At 41.7% G+C, this 24,867-nt stretch overlaps 1 protein-coding gene across 1 annotated transcript in view; it reads right to left on the bottom strand.

Annotated features, from left to right (window-relative positions):
- Window positions 1-24,867, bottom strand: part of LOC118116334 (latent-transforming growth factor beta-binding protein 2) — an 85,764-nt gene that overhangs the window by 58,465 nt on the left and 2,432 nt on the right. The window contains exons 2-3 of the mRNA XM_035167980.2: window positions 23,544-23,617; window positions 11,839-12,100 (exon numbers count right to left, since the gene is read on the bottom strand). Coding sequence (XP_035023871.2) covers window positions 11,839-12,100; window positions 23,544-23,617 — 336 coding nt within the window. The remainder of the gene's footprint in view (window positions 1-11,838; window positions 12,101-23,543; window positions 23,618-24,867) is intronic.

The raw sequence follows: 24,867 nt of genomic DNA, 5'->3' as shown, positions 1-24,867 counted from the left end.
AGATCATTTGTTTTTTCTGCTCTAGATTTTACATTTGAGAATGTCAAGAGAGATGTTTTTTAGCAGAAGGCTTTACAACAGATTAAGCTCCGCATTTCACAGACGAAAGCTTGTGCATGAGGAAGGAGAGTGCAGACTGTTGAAACTAGTCCCAGGAGGTGTTATTCAAGAACATTAGCAAAGACATACCCAGTCAAACTTGCTCATGTTTTGCTATTCAAAGCCCAATAGTTTTATGAATCTCTAAGATGTAGCTACGAAAAGGAAAACATTCCAGATTATACAGATATTATCACAGGTTGACTGTGATTCCTGTTCCAAGTATGACTTGTTCGCTTCAGAATTTGATTTAGCAAAAAGTCAGCTTTCATATCAGATTTTTGATAAGAATGTATTACTAATAAAGAAATGTAGGTCAATGTCTTCATAATGTGAGACGTGGGGCTTGTTTTCTGAAGTCTGATGTAACTTTAAGGGCTCACAGGCAAAGATGGGAAAAGTTTGATTCACATTTTGGTCAGTCTTAATGACCATGGTGTATTTTAGGAGGTGAAAGAAGTCTCTGCGGGCAGGGAAATAATTAATCCTTTCTTACTTGGCTAGTCTACCAAACCATTTCTACCACCAGTGGTCAACCCCCACTGTGGTCACACATCTCATTCCTAAGGCTTTATGCAGAACGCCCTCATCCATTCGTTCTTCACCGCCGAGGTCCCTGCGTGTTTCTTCCAATAAAATCTTGAGGTTTGATGCTTAGCATGCACCAATACATACATCCAACCCCATTTTCATTATGGTGTTGTTGTGTGTTCCCCCGTAGCAACAAAGTTATTCGATGGCTTGGTGGTAAAGTTTGTGTTCATTGGGAATTAAAAATAACCTAACATGAGCCTCTGTCACATTAAAGTCTTTCCCTAAATTACATCTTTTTGTGGATGTTAAATCACTGGTAATAAATGCTTTAACATCCAAAGTCTTGGCTTTACTCACAGCTTGTTTTGCAAGATAATTGCATGTCAACTTCACAATTTCAATGCTGATAATTGTTTTATAAGGGTAGTTTGATTTGATTAGAATTTCTGGAAATACACTTATTGGTCTTTCTTGCTGAGATAGATAAGAAAATTGATATCGCTAACATTTTTCTACAGTAAATAAAAAAGATAAAGCTAGCAGCCGGTTAGCTTAGCATAAAGAATGAAAGAACAGGGATAAACGGCTAGTTACCATGGCCATATTGAAAAGTAACAAAATCTACATACCGGTACCATCTAACTAATTGATACATGAAATCACAATTGCTTAGTCAGTCTTTGAAGTGTGAAAACATCATATGTAATTTTAAAGAGATTTGTGCACTACACTAGTGCTTAACTTTGAATCCTTACTAGTGATTTGGCAAGAAATGCTCAAACACATAACTTTAACAGCCATTTGATGTTGTTTGATGTTAGATATTTAATCTGCACATTAGTACGCTTTAGTGCTGGAATACCAGCTGTTTTGCACTATGCTAATCTCCTGTGGGTGTCAACTGGGCATTCAAGGCCATGGCCCAGAAGATTTAGCCCCAACTAATTCACCACTTTGAGCGGTTTGACACCACGTAATTGATCATAAGTTAAAGAAGACACCAGTGTTGCAATTTTGTATCTGTGAATGGAGTGTTGTGTTTTATCTTTAATGAATAGAGGCATGACCATTCAGAGAGGGTTTACCGAAACAACCCTATGGTAATGCCGTAGGGGAAATACTTTTGACTCATTGCATGACAGATCTCTGTCAATTCTTCAATTGATAGTGTTACTATGCCAAAGGCTAGCTCAAACAGTCAGTCAGTATGAGGACAAAATGGCTAAACCCAGATCTTTTTACCACTAAAGAATTTACAGCTGAAGCACAAACATCCTTTCATGCTGAGCCAGGAAAACAAGATGTGTAAATGTCTGTATGAGTTCCAAGTTACGTGAACATGACATCAGCAGAGCATAAGTTACATGCACCTAATGTACTTTGAATTGCACTTTATCCAGTCCAACCATTACCAATGATAGTCTTGTGTTAGTTTGCCAAAGGGTTTTGTATTTTATTAGTTTGGAAGTCCGACAAACAGTGATAACGACTGAAGCAAGTTTTACGACCCATCCAACTTTTTGATGATTTAGATGTGTCCCACATACACACACACACATCACTGTAGCTCAGTGTCGGTGATGGTGGTCAACAATCATGAAGGTGTCCGGAGCCTGCAGTTGGTGGTCGAACAATCACCTGTCAGAAATGGCCTCCTCACAAAACTTTGCCATTGTTCTGTCCTCTCTGAACTCTGAAGTGTTACTTGACAGGCAGCTAAACGTCTTAAACAACCCATGGTTATAAAAATGATGTGGTTAATGGATAAGACCAGTGAAAGTAGAATAGAAACTAGAAAAAAATCTTAAAACCTGAGTTGCATGAAACCAAATAGACCATAATTAGGCCTCCTAGTCAACAAAGTTGGGCTAACTAAGTCGAATCAATGCATTACAGATGTGATTTCAAATGTGAAACTACATCTTCACTACACAGATATAGTATAAGAGTCCTATCAATCTTCTAATCTAACACTCAGCAAGAACACTTGTAAGCATATTTCCCAAAATGTTGAACTAATACATTTAAGAACTTGGATTGTATATTACTGGTTAGATATCAAAGGAAAAGAAAATCTGTGCCATACTCTATTATAGATGTGCACAAACTACAAGTTTGGCGGGCAATCAATCACCGCCACGCGAGCACCAATGAATGGGTGAAATAAAAAATGTGTCTTGGCAAACAACAGGTTTGACTCTTGGAAAAATGAAAATTAATGAAAACCAGAATAGTCGAAATACAAGAAGAAAAAAACAGTATGATGAAATTTTTACTGACTGCTGCTTGATTTAATTTAGCGTTGTCAGTAGTGCCAGTAGTCTTGTATATGTCCCATACTATAAAAAACGAATCACTGGCAAACACCAAGTTGCAAGAACATGTACAGAGCTTTAACGATAAGCTCCTTTCTCCTGAAACAAGTTCTTCATGCGTGGATGCATAAGGCCAAACATCAGTGAGCAATTAAGGCCCAGTCTCTTTTTGATAAAATCTCTACTCATTATGACTTGGATAATTGTGGGTCCTGGCAGAATATTTCCCCTTGTGAAAATCTGGGTGTGTCTGAGGGCTTATCGCACCAGCCACAGAGGCTGGATTAAATCATGTTTTCTCTGTCTGGACGGGCCTTCCAGGAATCCCGTTAGTAGCAGCCAGAGCCTGGGTGAAATGAATTACAGAGGGGCTGGATTGATTCAGAAAGCTTTTTCTTCTCCCCATGGGGATGGGGCTTATATTAGTGCAGCAACTGGGCCTATTGCACACTGGAGAGCGCACAGTTTCTTGTGAAACTTATTTAGCGAAGGCTGTTATTTGGATTAGCCAAAGTGCAACACGGACAAATGAAGAGATGAAGTTCCACTTAATTTTATAGCTATTACTCCTCCCCCCACTGTCAGCATGAAAATAGATTTTCTGTGAATTTGACCTCATTGAGGTTTTCAGACATTACATGATCAAAACATATGACTACTGCAGTCTGCTCGATCACAGGCCAAAAAGTGTGGAATAAGCAGTTACCTTTCCATCTCCGGGGTGGTGGTGGCAACCTGTCTGTTTTCACCTCAGCATTTTGTTTCAAGCTATACGAAATCCAAACAGGCCTGACTCTGGATGGAGGCGAGGCAGTGTGGTTGCTGTGGTTCGGGGGCCAGAATCAAAATGCTTGGAAACATGGGGAGCAGAGAGGCTATTCAATACTCCCCGGTTTATTTTAGTTGCTCTGATCATTTACTTAGTAAAATGCCACAAGACAGGTCAGCAGGAAGAGCCATTACAAAGTGCTGACTGAGACTGGGCCTACACTGCTGAGTGTCATATGTCAGATTGCTTTGACTGTAAACCAAAGAGGGTTTCCAACAACAGGCGTGATTGAGGGAATATTTGAACAGACCTGCAACATCGGTTTGCACGGCAATAAAAAACTTTAGCAGACATTCACAGAGAATATGAGGGAAGAAAGGTGATGTCTGGACACAAAAGAAGAAATGGGAGCTTGAGCATGTTCGTGGCATATGTTTGCCGCCTTTGGAGGTCTGCTACACTTCTTGGCCCCACAGGAGCTCACATTGACTGGTCCCATGCACAGACCTACTGCTAATTTGTGCTTTCAAAAAATCCCCCAATATCTGGGGGACGAGCCTGATTGATGCAGCTTCCATCTGCCTCAGCTCCGAAGCTGGAGGCTGGACTGCATTCTGGGATAGGCGCCCCCTCTTCCTATAACTGCTGTACAGTATCTGTCCCTCCGACAGCTGCATCTGCACAGGCCTGCTGGATGAAATAGATTTGGCTACAGACGTCGGGCCTGCTGGCTCTGCAGCACAGAGTGCGTTTCGCATGGGGCTTCCAGAGCGTTGGGATGGAGAGAGAGAAAGACATATCTGTCCCACGCTGACTGCTGAGTTCTCTATGGTCTTTTGTTCCCTCTGGCTTAGCAGGAAGCCAAACACTCATGGGACTCGTTTGGCTCTGTGTTTGTAGAAAGAAAAAAACTCCAACTCTTCCTGGTCTGGCTTATTCAATATTGTTGTATGTTTACCTTCCACATGTTCAAAAATCTAGAAACACTTTTACAACATATGCAGAAACAGTCTTGATTGATTCCTACCATGACAACAAAATGTACAAAATATCAACATCTTCTTGCACTTCCCAGCATATAGAAAGTTCACCTGAGGACAGGGTGGCCTCCATAGCTGAGTCTGCACTCTGCCATGCTGATGTTAAACCCATAGTGGCACAATGCAGCCATCCAGCATCACAAAACCATGTCAGAGGATGTCCAAGTTCCGGAAAGCCCTATGCCATTCATATCGCAAGAGAAAATGCTCACCACATACCGAGCTCAGGGCAAAGGTCAAGTTTGTAGCACCAGCATGCCAAGACAAACACGCCTGCGATACACCAGCTGAAACCCAGTTAACCTGACCCCGTTCAAGTTCATTCCCATTCTACCCACGCAGGGATACAAATCACAGCTCTGGACACATGGTCATATGCCTGGTTTGAAACAGAGATAGAGTCTCATTCATTTGGGAGCAACACGTACAACCTGTGGGAATAACCCTGCACTTTACCCCTCAGCTCGTCTGTAGGCATCCTCTGCTGTGGCAGAGGATGAAAAACAGAGACGCGAGGAAGACTCTGTACATGTCCTCATGGAGCAGCAAAGCACATTGCCAGGTGGTACAGTGGGAAAACTTTCCCAGGCTGAATGTTTAGATATATGTTTTAGGTTTATGAACACTCATATCTGATCAAAGCCAAAAGCATCAAGAGTATTATGAGATGGAAAGCTACTGTGGGATTTGGGCTTCTCTTAATTTATTAGCCTCTCAGCTGAGTTATGAGAAACTTCTTGAGTGAATTTCCACTGCTGCCTTACAATGTTTATGATCATATTTATTTCAAGCTCGGTGCTTCTGTTACACCCGATAGCTTGAATTCCTCTCATCACTACATCCAAGAACACTAGTGATGATTGTAAAATAATATTTCAATACAGGTGCTGAGGTCACCTACAGGATTTTGACAGGGACTTCTGTCAGCGCTGGCTGTGGTTTGTCTGGAGTGGGAGTGAAAGCAAGTAGTGATCCATGATTAACATGGAGAACTCCCACTATGACCACAGTTTCCTCTGAGAAACAGCTGTGTGGCTATGCGCTAAGCCTTGAGTCAACAAGCCACAGAACCACCAGTCCTATTAGTCACTGGGCAAACAGTAGGGCTGATATTAGCAGTTAATGCAGAGAAAGATGTATGTATCACCCACTTTAAGGGTCTTTTTTCTCCATGTTACTGGGTGTTTTTATTTTTCTTCAATGTCTCAGTGTGTTACTGGGTGTAACCAAATTCATAATCATCCCTAAAGCAGATGACACTTTACGAAATTGTACAGAGCAGTTATTTTAGGTAATGGGCCAAAAAACGGTTACACTGAAATGTTATTTGAACATTTTAATACACTCGTTCTTATAGCTATTCACTGGCATATATGCACCGTCCTCCACAATTGGCAATGGCAGCAATTTGTTTTGTGCCACCATCAACACATCAGATCACAGTGAATTAATCAATCAAAATAACATTGATACATAATTGCAGGTGGGTTGTGTAATCCTTGTATTAAGCAATGAATTTAATTATAAGTTTAAGTTTATAAGTTCAATTAATTGTCAGTTGATGTCACATTGAATTTGTGGCAAAAGGTCAACTAGTTTTACTTTTCTGTCGGAACACCCCTTGCGTCTCAGCGGCCTCATTTAAATGTTTTTTCACACAGTGATATTGTCTGTCATAATATAGCCTGAGTAAAGATACATAGTGAGTATCATCACTTTTTTCATTTGGGACATCACACCAGGGGATAGTTCAGATTGGCTGCTGTAAATGCTGCAATTTCATTTGATCAATATGTAGGCGAAGCAGATCATGAGACTAGAGAATGCCTGCTCTATGCACTAAAAGATAGAAGATTCAGGTAAACATACAACTTCTGCCACTATCGTTCTCTTATTGAAAACAATAACAAAAGACTTGATGACGTTGTGAAGCAGCGTGGGATCATGGGAGTCATTGTCTTTACCACCAATGCAGATTAAAATCTACCTGACGAGACTCAGGTGCAAATCATGTTCACGTATGAGGTAATATATTAAAGTCTTATTCATATAATGCAGCAATTGACGATGAATAGTTGTGATCCATTAAAGGGACCAATACAAAAGGGGGGAAAAAGGAGATACCTCTGGGTTTGGACATTGTTAATAAAATATACAGTATAACACAGGTCTATTGGTTTTTAATGCATTATATATTTCAATTAATTAGCATTCAAATCCACTTTATGGTTAAGCTCTAGTTCAGTGATTATGGCAGTTTAATTGTATGCCATCACTGTACAGCACTGTTATCCAGGTAGGTGCTACCAGCTGTCCTGACTCTGATTATGTAACACAGCCAAGAGGGAGATAACCTTTAGAGGGAAGACCTGCACACTGCACACACATCCTGCACTGCCCTGCTCTGTTTCCTGCAGAGGACTGATGTAAGAGAATGGCAGGGGTGTGAAGTTTAGCCTACATGACAGACTCTATGTGTTCACCACTAGCCCTGACCTTTATACTAGGACATGACGGACCGGCTGTGATGTACAGGGTCCCGTGCTGACAGGGACAAGCCCTCCACTGGTGAGCACAGGCCTCACAGGAAACGCCAGGTTACGGTGAAAAGCATTCGTTCTACTGCCTCAAATGAGGAAACTGTTATTTGTTTGCCAGCTGCATGTGCCGGGATGTAGCTATTTTCAGTTTTACAGTTCAAATCCCACATATCAGGCAGCTGAGACCTTTGGGACACAGTTTAAAGGGTCAGAGGAAAAGGTGGAAGACAGCAATACAAGAAGAGGGAGTATGGTATGGAGTTGTGTTGACGTCTCACAATTTTCACAGAACAGGAGGCTCCTCATATGTTTTGTCCATCCCAAGGCTGCCACTGATAAATGTGCTGAACTCATTCAGTGGGATAATTCATGAAACCGTTTATCCTCTAAAATAACATTTCATTGTGGAGGTGTGCCTGAACAGGGCTGACAACATGTCTGCCATCATTCAATTGCGACAGAGAGAAATTACAGCTCAAACAAGCTAAACTTTTGCATGAAAGGATTTGGTTTGCCCATTAGAGAAAGAGGATTATAAAGGTGTATTCAGACTGACTGTGTTGTAATTTTCATCCAAATTGATGCTAATTCTTCTGGACTGGTGCAAGTATAAAAAAGTTGTTTTGCCACTTTAGCACATTCTACACATGGTGGGTAGGTACATTATGTTCAGGGTTGATTAAGTGACGGGAATGGATGGACGGCTCTTTATTTCAAACGATAAACCCAAATTATACAGCTGATGGGCTAACGCTACACATCGGATACACACTATTAGAATTAACTTCGATGGGAAGCTTTATTCAATGTTCTATGTATTGGAGGTGATGAATCTATCACCCCACTTCCGCTTCCATGGAACTTGTGTCTCTTTTGGCGGAGCTAAGCCCCCTCATGGCTACCCTGTACTTTGAATACGGATTGTGTTGCTAGGTAGATTACAGCTAATGTCTACACAAGCTTGTTTGGGAAATATTGATGCAAACAATGCACATAGTCCAACAGTCAAATTTAAACAGAAAGTCTGGGTAAAATTTGCCTTGTGTTATGTCTGAACACAATACAAAACTACAAATGAACATTGTGAGACTGCGGGAAACTGCAAGCCTAACTGCTGGACAGGATATCTTCAGATCATAAACCCTAGCTAAAGCTGGAGTCAAGATCAACCCCAGGAATCACTCTTAGAGCTTCTGATGTCAGCAACGTGCATAAAACCCCAAATTCTGAATTCCGTTGGTATGCTATTGAGTAAGAGCAATATGGCTAGTGCAAATGAAATCTATCATAATTTTATGCATTATATTATCAATAATTTTGGTAATTAAAAGCACCTACTGTTAAATGCCAAAGAAAAGGCAGCTGCTACTATCGAGTGTTATTAAAAACATTCTCTGACAGAGCAACCAGACTCCAAAATCTGTTTTAGTTGGTTAATGTCTAATCAGTAAAGCCTGTGTTTCCCCCTCACACATTTCAAGTGCTGGTCTGCTGAAAATTGAGATAAGCATCATCTTAACTGAGATGTTGACAAACCTCTTAAAATCAACCGCAGACACTAAACTTTCCCTGTCTGCCGCCTGCTGACTTGCACACAGTAGGGTTCCACAATTGGGAACCACAGCTGACTAGACAGTAAATTTAACGGATTATAGACTTTAAACTGGTCAACCACCCTTCCTTGGCCACCTAAACAATTTGCCTACGCTGTTACTCTTGCTTGTTCCTTTTTTTTATTATCATTCTTTTTGTTCTGTCACTCCTTGTCTGTCTCATTACTTCTCTACATTATTTCTTGTTCTTGGCGCCACTTGACAGGCCGGGTCAGTAACAGGGTGCTCCTGACATAATGAGCCTAGTCCGCTCCAAGAAAGACATATATAGTACCTCACACCTTCGCTAGTTGGGGAAAATCAGAGGCGACTGGCTGAGTGCTGCATGTACGATGTGGCCTTTGCTCCCTCAAGTGGGGGCAATGCGATTTAGTGTCTGTCCTCCCCCACTCCTCTTCTTACTCCTTAATTGAGCCTTGGCACTGTTTTTGTCTCTCTATCTGACTCTCACTCTCTGTGACCTCACATTGCTCGTGCTTTCCTGGCTTTGGAAACAGTGGAACCTCAGGCTGATATACGAAACCAAGACTTGCATCCACCACTTCTCCAGGGGGAAGACTGTTCCACCCGAAAAGATCATTCTGGGCCAAGAGCATCCCGAACGTTTGCAGCAGTTCATGAGGACTTAGCTTGAAACGTGCATTACACGAGCATTCAAATTGCTTCCTGGAAGTACCAATGAAAACGAGTAAAGCATTCAAATGATTCTTAACCTAATGTTTTAATGAAGACGTTTTACAATTCTGGCAGAAGTTATTATTATGTCCTGATGAGTTCAGGGAAATCTGTCAACCTGTAATTGGATTAGTCTGAGCTGCGTGCTTGGAAATTTTGCACTACAGCGGGGGAAAATGGCTCATCTTGAACTTAACAGCACCTCTTACAAACAGTTAGTCACTTTCAATAGAAACATGGTAGTGAGAGTAGTCATAGTAAGGGTATTCGTGACTCAGGAACACTGTCTGCTTCTTACGGTGTTGAACCTGTAACCTCGTCTCTTTTTCTTGTCCCAGATGTGACTCAGGACGCAAAAATGTCCTGTGAGTCAAGAACAAAGCAAACATATGCATAGCAACTGTGTGACTCTACAGAGGTCTTGTATTGATTAGAACATTTGGGAAATGGGGATACAAAAAAAACAATTTAATGACCCATCAGCAAACACATTTGGTAGATTTTCATTTAGCTACCACAAACATGTGGATGGCTCAGCCAGCATAATTCCATAACACCAGCAAAAGTAGAAAATAACATAAGATCTTCTTCATTATCAAGAGGAGCACCAGAAATGTCAGATGTAATAGAGCATGTTAAAGTGTTTGTTGGGGAGAAATAACCCAGATGACAAACTGGCTAAAAAGTGAATGATGACCTCAGTGCCCAAACAAATTATGGCACTATAACTAACAGTGAGAAGATTAGAATAGTGCTGGGCCTGAGTCCAAAATTGAGCACAATTTGAATAGATAAGTCTAAGCCTGTGAGCAATAAAGGCCCATCAAAATACTCCCGGAAACAATTACTCCCTTTCAGCATCCTTGATCTAGAATATGGTTCTAACCACGGCAAAGTGATTAATCAAACCAAAAAGCTATTGGAACTAAAATAGACGGTCCAGCCAAGAAACTGTTAGGCCTGCTGATTAGCAGTCTTTAGAGAATTTGCTGAATGCACAATAAGGGGCTTTAGTCTGAGCAACTATTAGCCCGATACATTATCGTCACAGTTATTACATTGAGTCAAAGAACAAACTGAAACAGTGAAAACCTAAAGAAAATATTATCCTCAAGCTCTATTTTCATAACGAATAGCCTTTGTTAATATATTTCAGTCTGGTATATCGTGTTATATTTTCCTATATTTTAAAGATTTACCCTAATACATTTTTCAAGCATGGCAGTAATGGCAGCAAAAGCTTACTTACTATTTGTTTTACTATAAGCGTATTAAGGATGTAAGTTGTCATCTGGTTTGATTTACTGCAATGATAAACAAAACCAGTCTCGAATAGAATTGTAATGAACTACTGTTTGTTAAAGAGTCTTTAAATAATTTCTAATAGCACGGTGTGTCAATTCGTTTTCTGTGAGCTAGCCTGTATGTCAGTAATGGAGGCTAAAAATATAGATTTCTGTGAAATACACATGTTTACACATTTTTTAAAGTTGTATATGCTCTAAAAAAGCACTGACTTTCATAGCAGTGCTTTTTAGAGCATATACAACTTTTAATTAAGACTATAAGTATTATTAAAAAACAATTTGTTGATTAAACGAGTGGTGAATGTGCAAATTAATGACCCTATTTTCCCATGAATTACCTAGCTTTCGGGCTCACTACCAGTTCACGCTAGCATCAATTAACTGACAAGCTAGCAACCCCCAATATATATATATATATATATTTGTTAAATGAATGTTATCATTTAAGTATTGCAAGCTGTTAGATAACGCTAGCATCAGGTAACTGACATCCTAGCTAACTTTGACACCCGCACTTTATTATCTCTCTGTAAATGAATGTCATCTGCCAATTAACGCTAGCATCAGCTAACTGACAAGCTTTGTTTTTATTTTGCCCTCTTTAATTTTGCTCTTTTGAATGAATGTAATCAACTAATTATGGTTACCTCTTCAATAATGTATAGCTGCGTGAACAAAATGCCAGGGGGAAGTAAATGGCACAGCGTGGAGAAAAGCTCAATGTAGTATTGTGACTGAACAGTGCTAACACTTGCTAGTATGTTAGGGTTAGGGTTAGGGATCCCTCGATCATCATATTACTATCATATTACGCTTTCTGGTGTGGCCGGTCAATAAGTTAGAGTTGGTGTAAAACCTTCACACAAATAAACCTTATTTGGCAAAGCTGTGAGGCTCTTTCTTGCTATAATAAGAGGAGTCAAGGAGGCACAGCTGCATCACTTACACAGGCTGTCTGGTGGTGGCAGGTCGTGGCGTCTGAACCTTGGTGCTATCGATGGCCTGCCTCTCCGAGGGCCTTCTCCGCGGTTGGTCTCTCTGGAAGGGGTTGGTGCCGGGATGAACGCGTCTCAGGGCGCCTCCTTCACGGATGTACACCTGCTCCGGGGCCACCTCCTCACAGCGGGGGCCCTGGAAGCCTGAGCGACACACACAGGTATGTGGTCGGCTGCAGGAGCCGCGGTTCTGGCAGGGGGGCTGGCAGTCCGCTGAAGAGAGAGCACAGAGGGAGATCAGGTTTTCAGCGGGTCATGTTCGAGCGTGTGCCCCCCTTGTAAGAGGGAGCAGAGTGGCTTTCCGGCTACTGCTCCTTTATGGCTTTCCCTGATCTCAACACTGGGGCTCACTTTAACTTGATTCAATCACAGGGCCATTAGTTTCACTTCTCAACCTTTTTTGTCCTTTTCATTCAGCGGAGAGCCTGGAGGGGCTGTCATGTTCAATTTCTCTTGAGTCTTTAACTGCACTGTTTCGTCTAAATTCATATGATCACTTACATTAAACCCTTATCCAATTTCGCACTGAGGTAAAGCCTGCGCCGCTGGCATTTCTGTACGGGGCGATTTCCTAAAAATACATTTTGGTCACTTATCTAGAATCCATTGCGTGTTTTACTTTAACATGGGAAGTTTGAGCGAATAGGAAAAACTGGTTATTGAAGGCCGACTGAAAATAGCTGACACTTCATCAAAGAAAATGCCTGTGGAGCTGTATCAAACCAATCGGAAGGGGCTTACTGGACGTAAAAGATTAATGTGTGCATAATATTTATCAATAGTCTGCAAATACACAGCGCTGAGGTCACTTTATGGTCATGGAAAAATAATCTGTGTCACTCCACCGGCCCACCCTCCCATCACACTCCAGATTCTTGGAGAGCTGAAAGTCCTGTGGCACACAATTTAAAGTAAACAAGCTCTCGATCTTGTGACACAAATGTATGTAGTAAACGGCTCTTGAGGATTTATGACATTGTCCTCAAACAGTAAATCAGGCTACTGGTCTGTGGTGGCAAAAGCAAACAGCGGCACTCTGTCAACAGGGCTATGGAATGCTATTGACACAGATGCTGCGGACGCTGACAGATCGCAGGCAGGAACGCTGCCACGGCTCTTGGCAGCGAGGAGTGCTGTCGCAAAAAGGGCCCCACCGGGTTTCGAACAGTGTTGTACCTGCCGCACACTTCCTGTTATTGTGATAGTGTTCAGACTGCAGGGCCACTCTCTGTTGCTTTAAGAGAAGAAGAAAGCACAGTGGACCCCAAAAATGCTGTTCCTGATGAATTGAGCTCAAAACTAAAAACGCGCGTCAGACCTTTATTTCCATTCAGCTCTGCCTTTTGGTTTATTCAGATCAGGGAGTATGTTAATTGAAAGACCACTGCATTACGCATCGTCAGCCTGTGGTATGATGAGAAAAACTAACAAATTGAAGATTAAATATCGTACAATCACCACTCTCTTCTGCTTTATGCTGAAGCAAATTTTATTTAGACCAAGCAGTTCACTCAAGCATTTCGTTATAACGACTCTGAGGAAAATGTAGACTCTTTTTTTGATGAAGCATACACGTTTAGAGAAATGTGGTTGTGGATTTGTATAACTTGGTATGTGATCCAAACTTTCCATCATGGGATGAAAAAGGAATTGCCTGAGCTCTGTTTGGCAAGGAGTTAAATACATCATCTAACTAAAGTACAGGCTGGCTGGGTGCCATCGTCTTGTCCAAAGTCTGTTTAACCTCAAGTCTGGGGATAAAGCGGTGGCACAAATGGGCCACAGATTCCAGTGACATTATACTGCAGGGGGAGAACTTTGTAACGTGTGAAACTGCATTCTTCAAATAAACCATCTGAAGTGAATTGAGAAACAGTGCGGGGCAGAAAAATAACCCAATAAATGGTGCTTCACGGCTGGCTGACGATGGGATATGCTTACAATCGAGTGACGTGCGACCTGTTTTCCGTTGTGAGGCACAGAATTGACACCAGACAAACATGTCGGCTGCACTGACAATAGAGCGGACAGGTCAGTGACTCCAGGCCTGACATGTGCCCCACGTGAAGCCTCTTGCTTAGCTGCGGTGCACAGTGTATCGCCGCCTGTCTGTGTTGTCTCTGGGGCCTGCCTCTGGGCTGCTGAGCACATTGTCACAGTAATTGCTGTCGTACAGATTTGTCTTGCACATCATTAAAACTAATTGCCTCACATTCTGCCCATTTCACAAATATGTGCAGCAATTATTACTTTGCAAGAGTAATAATAAAACGTGAATCCACTGGAAATAAAAGGGGAGAAATCGCAAACATTCCTGGCGTTACCACTTAAGCCTTAATTACAATGAAGAGAGGCTGGCCAAGTTTTGGGAGAATGTGTCCGGATCCAGTCATCTGAAAAGACGAGACTGTTAGACTGTTGGCAGCTCTGTACCTTCCACACAAACATGCTGATCCAGAAGAATCAGTAATAAAACGCATTTTCTTTGGGCTTCACTGAAATATCCCTAACTTCATATTTACGTCAGTGGGATGTCTCAAACTTAAGCTACATAGGGATACTCATCGAGAAAGTTTAAGGATGTTTTTACTGCCTGAGTAACATCTCATCAGATCAAAGTTGTTTGTTGTTAAAATTGATTTTTAAAACTTTCAAAACTTACTTTTACTGAATAGCTTTTACTAGATTGTATTTAGCTATCACTTGTGTTTATTTCAACCTTTCTTTTGCGTTTACTTTGAATTGATGTTGTTTTATATAATTTACTTGATTTTATATACTATTTTATTATTTTGCTTGTTGTCCTTGGTATTTTGTATATGTGTTGTTATTTACACTGTGTAACAGCTGTTTTTAGCTGTTGTATGAATAAAGTTATTATTATCATTAAAAAAAACTCTATGGACAGCTGTAGTAAATGCAAATACTCCTGCAAGTGGTTTTCATGGAGGTTAAAGAGGCCCTTTTCAAATCCTGTCAAAGAGCTTGGTTACTTGGCTTTTTAGTTGATCACATGAGGAATTCTCTTCATATATTAAAAGCAACCCTGCGGTTTTTATTGAGTTAAGTATTCTTCATAGTTTCTCAAGTGGATTGCTCTTACCTGTTATAAGCTTAGCTTTGCATGATCGTGTCTAAGGAAAACTGCCATTCTCGCCCCCCCCTTCTCCATTCCACTGAACTCTCATTTCCAACTCAGCACTCATTTCCAGTCCATTACAATCCACCAGAGATTCACCTTTCCCCTCTCCCTGACTCGCAGTTATACAACCCATCAAATCTTTATAGTCCATTCATTCAGCAAAGGGCAATTTGAAACCAATATCTGAGATAACTCAAACACGCGGAGAAATCTCCTCACTTTACATAAGTCAACAGTCCGACCAGGGGAAACCTGACAGTCCTGAAAATAATATTGATAATGAAAGCATAATCGCAATAATCTTGGGATGGCCATTATGAGATTAGGAGGCTGTGAGCTGCTCCGGGGATTAGAATTCTTTAGAATATGACAAAAGGCTCAACCGAAGGCCTTTTCAAACCATGAAAAAATAGAAATGAAAGCGAGGAAGAAAGAATGAAAAGTAAAATGACTATTGAAATAGTGGTTTGAGCAACTTACTCAACTTACTGTTATATTGAAGCCACCTCTGAATAAACTACATACTGACCATTTTCCCAATAGAGGTAGAATGGGTGTATGTACATGCATGTGGATGCAAAGCTTATGAGGAGGTTAAAAGGAGGAATATGCACTTAAACATAGGTCATAAAAATGATGCAACTTTGGGCAAAACTGCACAATCACAGACAATTGTAAACCTCTGGTGATTGAATATATAGTCTGACAAACCTCCTGCAATGACAGCAGGGGCCTCTGTGCAGGACTCGCCACAGACCCTCGCAGATCCCATGAAACAGGTCAAGTGTTTAAGACTGTGGGAGGCAGCGGGGCGAGAACAGCTCCAAGTTTCACCTCTCATTCAGACTCGCTATCCACTGAAGAAGTAAGAATTGGTCTATTGAGCAGTTAATACAATTGCCTCTCAATGCTAATCATTTCAAGTGAGTGTTAATCTCTTTACGACATGTGATTTCCACATGGCTGCCAGAACAATCGCAATCATCAGGTTTGGCAAAGGCTAACTCTGCTGCACCGAACCACTGTTACTGTAACTCTGCATGCTTTCATTAAAGGTTCACAATTTAACGTCTCTATTGTTCTAACAAGAAGCAGAAGAGGGGGAGTCTGCCACTGTTAGACTGATCCTTTGTTTTGTCTTTGTGGTAAATCTTACAACTGTAACATTTCACCAGATGAAGGTGCCTCTGTCATAAATCCACATTTTTCAATCACAGTGTGAGGTTTTTCTGTCCAATACAGTAGTTGGAGCTTTTATTCTCCTAAACCACCTCAGCTCCGGGGAGGGATTTAGTTAACCTACATCTGACCCACGACACTGTGTACATTACTTTTAGCTACGCTATATCATGACTCCACCGCACCCCACGAACTCCCAGATTCAGCTCCTAATGAGCCACATGCCATATGCACTGTGTGGAGGATATCTGGATCTGGGGGGCGTGCGCCCGCAACTTGTAAAGCTGACTCTGTGAGACGTGGTGCTCACCAAAAACCCACAAACCCCATCCTCCTGAGGGATCACATCCCAACAACTTCCATATGGTCTTTAAGCAGGAGGGTGCCATGATATATTGTTGTCTATAAGCTGCCCGAACAAGACTGCAGCCTCATGGAGCGTGTGTGTGACTGAAGGAGGAGAGGGGTGCTGGCTTGTTAATATTGAGTCAGTAAGGCCCCATCCTGGGTTTTTCTTTCCTGCAGCAAACATCATCAGGAGCATGTGAACTTTTGCTGCATCATGAAATAACAGAAAAGCAAACAAAGCAATTTGTTGGACAGTTGGGTCCAGTCATTCTTCAGAGTTTGCCTTTCACATATGAAGAGTGCAGTGGGAGCATTCAGATGAGGGGAAACATGTTTTTGTTTATTGGCCCTTTTCGCCAAAAGCTCTTGAATGTCGCTGTCTTTCCAAATTGACATCTTCTTCTGTCTTCTCCGTGTATGGCACCTCTTTTTCATCCTGAGATATTTGTATTCTTTTCTTTTCAGTTTTGCATCTGTGGGGTTTTAGAAACATCATCAACACGCCCATTCGCTCTGAATTCTCCACACCTTATCCTGCTGTCCTCTCACTTGGGCTTACTCTGACATTTTTCGAACATTTTATTAGTCTGATGGCGAGAGAAACTCTGGAGAATTTCCGCTGCAACTGACTTAGACATTTGCTTTCTCACATAAAGCTCCTTCAGATAATTTCATGAGAAAGTCCAGAGTTCAGTGCATGTCTGAACACAGCTCAAGTGTTCTTGAAGAATTTACATGGCCAAGATTTTATGTCCCACTTCTTTCTCCATTATTTCTGTATTAGGAAACACACCTCAAGTTGTACAAATAAACAAATAAAAGAAATTCTACAGGAACATTGTTTGGGTTCAGACGTTGAGAACTACCTCATTTCACCACACTTTTGTCTATGGTAGCAATTAGAAAAACATGTGTCACGGGAGGCCAAAGCAAGATCCATTTGCAGCCTACAAACAGACACACCAGCTGGAGTGGAGAAAGCTGCACTCCTGGTTCGGGGAGACAAAGTCAGAGCGAGCTGTCCGCCGTCTATGTTAATGATGGGTTTGGGATGATGGGGTGTGTATTGATTACAGGATCTGTCTAATGGCCCATAACTCTCTGCAGGGCTGTCAGGGGAGTGTTATTCCCCTGAACTGTGAACTGTGCAACCCCTACAAATCCACACACACGACATCTAAAGCCGAGGAGGGACCTGGCTGTCTGTGTTGCCGTAATTTCTAACCCCGGCTCAATGACAACAGTAGAAACGACGGCGTCTAAAGAACCTCCTGTTCTTGTAAAACAGAGGAAGCCGCTCAGGAATCTTGGTTCTCTTCAGTATTTGGTCCGTTTTTTTAACCTTTGGAATAATATATTCTTTCTTTTTTGGGGTTATTTCAACGCCTCAAAGCTGCAGAGTAAATATGTTATTTAATTAGGTTCATATAACTCATGCTTATCATAAAATTCATTCTCATCAAATAATCTGCTGTAAATTATCTGTACACAGTCTATTGACTTACTGTATTTACAGTGGCTCTGCTGATGCTAATGCATTTAGCATCGTTATTCAGCAGATAAGTCCTTGTGACTCTGTGGTTCGTGGCTCTATCATGTGCTTGGCTTGGACTCATGACTTCTAACTGCATATATACTGTCCTATGCAGTGTACACACCGTGACAAACCTTTACTTATACAGTTCAAACATTGGTTATGCACAGTAAATCTCTTCTGTGAGAGATGAAAACAGATACTAGGTGTGGCTTGTTTAGATTAGAGCACATATCACGGTGCTGGATGCCTACCTTTGAGTGAGCTTCTTGAACTAGCATGTGTTTTTGTCTGAAAGCAGAAAACAAATCCTACTGTTAGATTGGGTCTGCCGTGTTTGAATATTCTGCGGTGTATCGCCAAAAGCAAACTGAGACGGCTTGTTTCTATTAGCCAAAGATGGTGAACCTGCATTTTTTGGGTACTGTTTTGGAGGTCAGAGAACGTTAACACATGTAGGTCCTTGATACTTTACCAGCTGCTTCACACATGTCGTACCAAACAAAAGGAGCATCAAATGTGTTTCAGGTTTAAATCTAAAGACTGACTGGGATAAATGACTCAACAAATAGAGCAAAAGGGTTGTTTTATGGAGCATTTGAATTATTTCACATTTTGGTGACTTTAACATACATGAAAATCTCATTTCCTCTTTTGGGTGTTAAATGAGATTTCATTCAAATCGAACCATCTACTATTATATGTGTAAAAGGAGGTCACAATAAAAAGGTAACAGTTAATGTTGGTGTGAACTCATTTGGAGCCGTGATGGAATAAGAGAAACATGCTACACTCAGTATTTTGGTTTAATGTTGTGATGGCAGAGGTAAGCAAGAGAGAGATTTTTCTGCTCAAGGAGTTATTTCACGGTTGGGATGGGGCCCTGAGCGGCACAGCAGGCCAAAGAAAGCTGGAGGGCAATCAAAAAGAAACTCCACTGCCGAGCTTCACTCTGTCCATCACCAACTGCTTAAGAGACTGAAAACAACTTTATTGTTCCACGTGAATGATGCACCTTTCATCTGCACTCTCTGAGACAGCAACAGGTTTGAGTCAAGGGCCATGTGTTTGCTTTTCTATTTTTATAAGTAGGGGGGGGGGGATCAGGCTTTCAGTATTGGCTCCACTTGCAGCATGCTGCCATATGTAGCACATGCCTTCACCAAAACATTTTGATGTATAGTGTGGTGACTGCAGAATCTATAAGCCTGCACTTTAGGGAGTACTATCAGCTCGGATATAAAGTAAAGCCAGTTCCTGTAGGAAGTCTTCCCCTGTTCTGGAGTATTCTGTGTTCTCCCATACATTCACTCTGTGGGCGGTAGACCATGCCATTAATCCAATTACTAAAACAGCCATGTCAACTGGAGAAGCCAGGGCAACATGACATAACTCTGATTCATAGTGACCTCGCCAGACGTACGCCAACACCTATAGTGCTCCTTTTTTCCACCAGGATAGTAGGATTCTTTGTCCACTGCTTGGGTCAAAAATGTAATATTTTAAAAACTATTGAATAAATTGCTATGGAGTGCATGCTTAACAGGAAATTATGATATTTGGGATTTTAGTGGTACAACCATTGGAGGCTTTCCTTCATGTCACCCTCAGGATGAATTGCATTAACTTTGGTGGCCCCTTAACGTTTCTTCTAATGCCACCATCTGGTCAAACTTTTAATCAGCCGAATACTATGAATTCTGCATAAAATAACTTATGACTCATCCTCAGCTGTGGTAGTAGTAGCTAATATCACCATGCTAACAAGCTAAACTAACATAATGACTGTGGTTATTATAATACTTTCTAAACATTACTGGAAGTTAATCATTAGCTAACGTTGTCATTTTGGGCATGATGGCATACTGTTTAGCATACTAGTTAGCATTTATCACTATAGTAAGTATACACTCACAGAGCAGATAGCATTGCTATACACTCTTCATCTTGTTGTAGTTGGTATCTTCACTACTCCCACCTTTCTGAAGAGCTCATAGCTCAGGCTAACAGAAAATCTGATCCCATAGATGAAGCATCTCCACTTCTTCCCACTATCCAGAAATTAAGCCAAAGTATCACGGATACGAACGACGCATTTTGAGTCAGAGTCTGTTATCTAGCGATCAGGGGGTGGAGCCGCTGTAGCAAGCCTGCTCGACCAATCGTGAGTCTGTCTCAGCTGTCAATCATCACGTTTCACCCTGTTTTTATAGCATCACATAACAAATTAAAACCAAACTTACCTGAAAAATCATCCCTCAAACGACTGTGATAACTTCCTAAAATGACCTCGAGAGAAAATATTTGACATGTAGCCTACTTTGATTGGTCCATGTCCCTGCTAACACGGAGGAGTTGGGACACCAGGGGGCAATTGAGATGCTCTGGCCTTACTTTGGGGAACTGGCATGTCGACCATCGTAGAGTCTACAATCCAACCTGGTAGCTTTTCCAAGACTCAGTTATAAAGACAGGTTTGTGTGAAAGCCACATTTAAGAGTACAAAAACAAGATTGAAGAAGAAGAGATACAATTTAGACCTAATCTCCGGTAACACAGGCTTTAAAAGTTCTTACTATACTGTTTTTTTCCCTAGAAATCTTGTAAACCATAACTTCAAAACAGTAATTTACAACGATATAAGACAGTTAATGGGGGGTTACTGTATTTATTATGAAACATGCAAGTAATTCAAACTTTCTCAGAATTCCACAGGTAATCAACTGTTTTGTAAACAGATTTCTGAGTCCATTCTCAAGACAAAGTGGTGGTGTATGGTGCACATTTTACTCAACCATGCTGTTTTCTCTTTTCTCACAATTACTGTTTAGGCAGGTGTACAAATATTTCCACAGATTACTATTATTGGTATGTTTTATGAATCATGTGATAGTGAAGCATTTGTTTTACATTGGTGTGAGATTCTTCTGGACTCTGACAGTTACCTGCACCATATGGAGCATTCAGCGTGAACATCTGATCGGCTTTTGTGTCAAACAGTCGACAGTTACAGTAATGCAGACAGTCAGTCTTAAGTCTTATATCTTAGGCAGGACTACTGCTGGGCTGTGACTGGGCGAGGCTACAATAGGGCCTTCCTCTGCTCTTCATCTAACAAACAGGAACACATGAGCAGATGTGAATCTCAACACAGCGGGGGAATAAATATTTAAGTGTAGTGCTGACCCAGAAACAAGATGCTCCATTCACTTTGACGGCAGCCTCGATAGAGCCAACCCCACACCTGGCCTCACTTTACCAACCAACCACAACACACACACACACCTTTGATTCGTGGCCACCATTAATAAAATCAGTTATGTAAAACCTCAGCCACAGAAAAAAATAACCCTTTTTTTAACTTGACAAGAAGAGAAATAAACATGACACAGCCGTGAAAATCAATGAACGCTTTTAATGGATCAAAGCTTTCTATCACACGACACTGGCACACTGAATTTGCTTTCATACACAAACAGGTCTGCTAACCATCCACCCTGCTGTAGAAAACAAAGCCGTCAGCACCAAACCTGCCAGGGCATGGGCAGCACTGAGTCCTCAGAGAGCCTCCAACCATGCAGACCCAGGGAAGCCAAGACGAAGACCTTTTTAAACAGTAAACACATGCCGACGCGCTCCCTGGACGACTGGTGATCCAATTCCTGTCATATATTTGCTCTGAGCTCAACCCAATCGAACAAGAAGGTATTGTTAGGAGGCCATAACTCCAGACACCCAATCCAGTCTCTTGGGTGAAGCCTGCAGCTGACACTTTTAATATCAGACATTACTTCGGCCAGAATTTCCCAGACGCGGCTCAGAAACGATGTGTTTTTACTTATGCTCTCGGCCAACAGGTTTGTTCCTTTTCTTTCCCCCACTGTGAACATGTTTTCTTGTGTTGCCATCTCTTTAAAAAAGAAAAGAGACTCAAGCTGGGGACAGAATAAAGATAGGCTGAGCCGTTTTTTTCCTCCACGGAGGTCCTCTACGCGGGGGCTTCCAGTCCCAGCTCAAGTCTGGGGTCTTTGTGTTGGCACCTTGCCTGCCTTGGGGCTTCACTCAGCTGATGATAGCATAGCCTCCAGTCAGACCTGGGTGAGGGCCAAGCAGTAAGAGGGTCCAGATGGTTGGAAAGACCCCTGGCCCTCTCAGATTCACTGGCTTGTTTAACAGAGGCATGTTAGACTGGACCTGTTACTTACTGGGCACATTATAAGTATTTACTCTTTTAATTTAAGTGACTGCAACTCCATGTTAGATGTAATTTACACCCTGGTAACTGTTCCTTTAGCTGGGACCTGAGAAAGTGGACGGAGGCTTTGCACTGGGCAGGAGGGAAGGAGATCTAATTAGGTGACTGCTGGAGCCAGTCTGCTTGTTGTGTAATGGACTGGCTGAAATGTGGGTGAACGGTGTGTGTGTGTTTGAGTATGTGAGTATGTGAGTGCGTGTGGAGGAGAATTAGCTAAGAAGAAACATTGGAAACAGTAAACAGCAACAGTAAACAAGTCCAAATAAGTATGAAGCAGCAACATAGATAGATAGATAGATAGATAGATAGATAGATAGATAGATAGATAGATAGATAGATAGACTACAGAGCTGTAGTCCCTATATGTCGTTTGCCATATGGGTTTTCACTTGTAAAATTTAAAGATAACTTTTACTAAAAAAGCTAAAACTCCAATGGCAGCCTGTTATTTCAGTCTGCAGCAAACAATGGTGGTTGTAAACGTGAAAGGGACACATGACATGCAATCAGTGAAATTGCTGTAGACATTTCTATTTTAAGTTTGGCCTCTTTATCAAGAACTGGTCTAAAAAAAGACAGGACTTTGGTGTGTCTACACACAAGTTAAATAAAGAAATATCACTGTTACAATGAAAAGCAACAACCTTCTGCGTCAGTGCTGCCTTTAAGAAAGCGGCTAATTATTCGTTCTCAGGCCGTGTCCTCTACTGCACTCTTAATTATCTGGCTGTGAGGAAATCCAGTAGCACTGTGGTCCAATAAAAGAAGGAGCAGTCCCACCCATAATTAAGGGCTTGTGTCTCAGAGAGAGCCAAGCGCTAAGTGCTTGTAATTTCCACGTAAGGACCTTACATGAAACGAAAAGGCAAACAGCCCATGATGAACATGACCATAGGGGCAGCATCGCCATAGGAAAACTTTCATAGACTAATTCCGCTTGACAGGACAGTCATTAATATCCATTAAATATGTTGTTTTTCAGCCTGTGCACATAAGACTGTAAAGCCTCTCTGTTTGGAAAGTGTTCTCCCTCAAAAAGCTCTACTGTGCATGATGCTTGTCAGTGTGTTTGTGTGTCTTTTCATGACCTTGGTTACCAAGCAATAAAACTGTAATCTTAAGCAGAATGAAAGCGTATTCATGTGTGTTAAATGTTTTTTTAAAGTTTACCGAGGACAGTTATGTTTTTTTTCCTTACGTTTAATGCAGCGATTGGTTCCTCGTGCCACGGCCCAGCCAGAGCAGCACTGCTGACCTCCGCAGACATTTGGCCTGAACAAAGGAAGACAAAGAGAAAAACAGTTATTAGATAACTGACAGCACTGCTTGAATCAGACTTTAGTATAAATAGCATCTTAATAAACCATAATTGAAAATGTGGAAGGCCTCAACACACAGATCTGACTGCAAAGGCTGCCACCGTTTCAGATCTCCCCAGAGTGGCTCTTGTATTGATATGAACACAGTTTACTCTATAATTGCATTTTACTTGATAACAATTTCAGGGCACAAGTCACAAAACTCACTCTGAGCGCGGACCCACAAGTCCTTTGCTCTGTTATGTAGAGTCCAGAGTGAAAACAAATACAGAGTTATCTGAGCCTTGAGGGGATTAGACACACGGGACATGAAAAGCACCCTGCATCTTCTATAAATCACTGAGCAAATGAGAGATGACAAGTTTTAAACAGTTATAACTGGATTCTTTGCACTCTTTAATCCTCGCTTGCGGCGCAGGCCAATTTTTTGCAGCAAGGTAGATGAAAAGGCACCAGACCGCAAGAGCAACTTCGGGGCAACAGTCAGCGCACTGGCAAGGATCTGTGCCCCGTCATCTTTTCACAAGACATTACAGTAAGTGGATGTCTGACTCACAGTGATTTGAGAAGATAACAGGGATTGACTCATTGACCTGGGGCCGGACTGCGCTCATTAGATATACTGCAAGGGTTTCTGAGGCGTCACAGGGGTAACATGGAGTTGTTTGGGCCCTCTGGCAGGCTTTAGCTTTGTCGTAAATCAAACACATGAGGCCAGGGCCACTGCCAAAGACGTCAGTCATCGCGTTTGAATTCCATCACTGCACGTCTGTGATGGAGAACTTTATACAACACTACTAGGATCACGCCCCCCAGGTTAAAATAAAGATAACACCTTGTTCACACCTTGTTATATTTTTCTTCTTTAAACCCCAACATAAAGAGGTGGAGTATCATTTCACCGCTGAGCTATCTGGATCAATCAGCCTGACAGGTGCACTGAAAGGAGAGGGCGAGACGCAGTGAGCCGGTGTGAATGTAAAGGGGCGTTAAGTGAACCCCAGTGCCGCGGGGTACAGTAAATGAGCACGCCGAGTGGGAATTCCAGGAGGAAATGTGTCATGAGAGCACTTTCTCTAACAAGCAGCAGATGATTCATCTGAAGCTAATGAATCAAAGTGTTAAAATCACCGTGCGGACTACTATATGGTAATGTTCCCACAGATTTATGCAGTGCTACCTTTATGCCTCAAAGAACCCTAT

Source organism: Hippoglossus stenolepis, chromosome 10 (genome assembly GCF_022539355.2).
Source record: "Hippoglossus stenolepis isolate QCI-W04-F060 chromosome 10, HSTE1.2, whole genome shotgun sequence".
NCBI lineage: Eukaryota > Metazoa > Chordata > Actinopteri > Pleuronectiformes > Pleuronectidae > Hippoglossus > Hippoglossus stenolepis.
Note: the sequence above shows the minus strand (reverse complement) of the source record. Positions and strands in the feature narration are given on the sequence as shown.